At 46.3% G+C, this 3,118-nt stretch overlaps 1 protein-coding gene across 1 annotated transcript; it reads left to right on the top strand.

The window, feature by feature from the left end:
* Positions 1-1,682: 1,682 nt before the first annotated feature.
* Positions 1,683-2,375, top strand: LOC143025996 (serine/threonine-protein kinase pim-2-like). The gene has a single exon (XM_076185981.1). It carries the CDS (start codon positions 1,683-1,685, stop codon positions 2,373-2,375), a length of 693 nt encoding a protein of 230 aa, XP_076042096.1.
* The last annotated feature ends 743 nt before the right edge of the window (positions 2,376-3,118 follow it).

The following is a 3,118-nucleotide window of genomic DNA, read 5'->3' as shown; positions in this document are numbered from 1 at the left end:
TGTGTGTGTGTGTGTGTGTACGTGTGTGTGTGTGTGTGTGTGTGTGTGTGTGTATGTGTGTGTGTATGTATGTGTGTCTGTGTATGTACGTGTGCGTCCGTGTGTGTGTGTGTGTGTGTGTGTATGTGTGTGTATGTATGTGTGTGTGTGTGTGTGTGTGTGTGTGTGTGTGTGTGTGTGTGTGTGTGTGTATGTACGTGTGCATACGTGTGTGTGTGTGTGTGTATGTACATGTGTGTGTGTGTGTGTGTGTGTGTGTGTGTGTGTGTGTGTGTGTGTGTGTGTGTGTGTGTGTGTGTGTGTGTGTGTGTGTGCGCGCGTGTACGTATAACTAAGCTGTTGGAGTATATTCCTTGTACTCCTAATCGTCTGATGGCAGTTGTCATGAGCATATTAGTCATAAAACTATGAAAAAAAGAAGAAGAAGAGAAGAGGAGCTCACAGGGCAATGCTATTGCTGAATATAGTCGTCTGGCCTTAGGTGACGATAATCATCTTCATCAGTCGTGAACGAGCAGAAAGGAAGAACCTGGTGCTTTGTTGTTGTTGGTGCTGGTCGTGTCAGGAGGACAGATGACAGAAATAATTGTGTTAGTGACGGCCCAAATGGTAATGGTGATAATAAAGTTCGAAACCGAAACATTGTTCTTCGCCGGCGATTACCAGCGCTTCTATCCTTCGAGACAATATCCCCCAAAGGAGTTGGAGAGAATCATGGAGGTGGCAAAGAGGAGATTCCAATGGAGGTTGGGAGAAAGGAGTGATTTACTATTTACCTGTTTGTTTATTATTTAACTATACCTATGCATTTATTTATGTATTTTATTTGTTATTTACATTATTATAGTTTTTATTTATTGTTTTATTATTAATATGATTTTTTTTTCGCATCCGACCTAGATATGGATCAAAAGGTCTCCTGTCGGCGTGCTCCGCCTTTGTAATCCTTTGTAATTTTCAGTTTGATCAGCTTTCTTTTTTGAGTGGAGGCGAGTCTTTATTCATAGAAGCATCCTGGGTGACTCTGGTCCGTAGGGATGTCACATAAGTCCCTTAGAGAAAGTGACGTGAAAATTCTACATTGATCTATGGAAGATTTGACTCCATACGTTGGTTTTTTATTTCGTAACTTTTGTACAGTGATAGGAGACTCGACCTGATGAAAAATGCTGATCACGTTTAACATCGAGTATCACTCCCTCCTGCCGCCTTCCTTGTACCTCATCTTCAGCACCTCTGCGATCAGTCTTCTACAGCACGATAGCGTCTCTAAGGAACAGAAAAGGTGGTTATCAAGAGGAGATACTAAAAGGATTACCACTATTGTACACATAATTACACCCACGTCGACACCGACAGATACTTTCGGTTTGTACTGGAGTTCGCGTTTCGAACTCGACCAAGAACGGAAACAAGAGTCCGCCGAGTGACCCCATCTGAGATGCGACCTTTGGTCACGTGATTAGTTTGGTGACCGCCATAGCCATAGGCATTTCCGGGGACGATGAACGGCGACAACGACCACTGGAGGACTCGATTCGAGGTGCAGAGAATCCTGGGAAAAGGCGGCTTCGGGTGCGTGTACCTGGCGAAGAACCTCGCCACAGGCAGCCAGGTCGCGATAAAGTAAGTTCCCCTCAGCCGCGTCCATAGCTGGGGAAGACGGGAAGGGACGAGTGCCGATGGAGGCCTCTCTCCTCCAGAAGGTCCAGGGGGTACCTGGGGTCATCGAGCTGTACGACTGTTTTACATGCGACGGGAACTTTTATATGGTAATGGAGTATGTTCCGGAAGCAACTTCACTCTATGACCATATGAAGAAATGCGGCAAACTCCCACTGAAGGACGTCAAAAGGCTCTTCATAGACATCGTAAAGACGGTACAAAGATGTCTCAATGCAGGCGTATCTCACAAGGATATCAAACCTGAGAACGTCTTGCTCTACCAGGATCCAAGCACGGGGGAGTACAGGACTAAATTAATCGATTTCGGATGTGGGGAAAGGATTAAAAGCTACAAGGGGAGAAATACGGGCGGGACTAAGCTCTACTGGCCACCCGAATACATCGCCAAGGGCAAATTCCTGCACGTCCCAGCGACTGTATGGAGTCTTGGGGCCCTCCTCTATTACCTGGTGTGCCATGATTACCCCTTCTACGACGAAAGGGAGATCAAGAAGGCTAACCCGCCCTTCCCCGAGGACCTTCCCCACCAATGCCGCGATCTCATCATGAAGTGCCTCGTCATGAAACCTTGGGAGCGGCACCATCTCCATGGGATCCTTTACCACCCATGGCTCGGGCACTTCGGCTGCTCCAAGGACGGGGACGAACTCGAACTCCCCGATCCAAAGCTCTTCTCACCACGCGACTAGAGGAAAGCAATTCCGAAGAGAAAACGCACGCTCAAAAGCAAGACCCCGCCCCTCAACAAGAGAGACTTTCCACAAGCGGACGAACTGCAAAGTACTCCAGCGATGAAGAAGCGGCACATAATGGATTAAGAATCCTGCCCAAGACAATGCCTTCGTCTAAAGGCAACTTAACAGCTGAAAGCGACGAAAATATTATATGGGCAATAATCTCCTTCGGCTCTAAATGAACAAGTTCCCTAAATAATGAGGATAAATTTTAAGAACGTTATACCCTCTTGGCGGGAAGCGTGCCCTTCCACTTTTCAGTATCAAAAACAAAGGTGGCAACAGCGAGGTACACGCTGAAGCATATGTCAGAAAGAGCCATAAAGAGTCAAACAAAAATATGAAAAACTCCTAAAATGGCCATACACATACACGAAGACAAGAGAATACACCCACACGGGCTACCAGAGAGTTGATCAACATCCGTGCAACACCTACGTAAAAGAGCTTGAGAGCAAAGACGCTCTTTAAGGCAGTGTAATGAGAGCATTGAAAGAAACATCCGTCAGAAAGAGCCACAAAGACCCAAAGAAGGACAAGAGAGCAACCATCCGTTGATTACACAGAAAAGGACATGAAGAGCAAAGAAAGCTCTCTAAAGAGATTCATCTTGAAGAGCCACACGTAGATAGGGGAAACGCACCCGCTCCCCTCAGCTGAATAAAATTGCCTGGTGACATCAAGAACATACGAAACAC

This window comes from Oratosquilla oratoria, chromosome 6 (assembly GCF_046742065.1).
Source record: "Oratosquilla oratoria isolate Oo_2021 chromosome 6, ASM4674206v1, whole genome shotgun sequence".
Taxonomy (NCBI): Eukaryota; Metazoa; Arthropoda; class Malacostraca; order Stomatopoda; family Squillidae; genus Oratosquilla; species Oratosquilla oratoria.
This window is presented reverse-complemented; position numbering and strand designations above follow the sequence as displayed.

Coding starts and splice junctions, on each gene's coding strand:
- LOC143025996 (XM_076185981.1), top strand. CDS start 1,683: ATGGAGGCCTCTCTCCTCCAGAAGGTCCAGGGGGTACCTGGGGTCATC.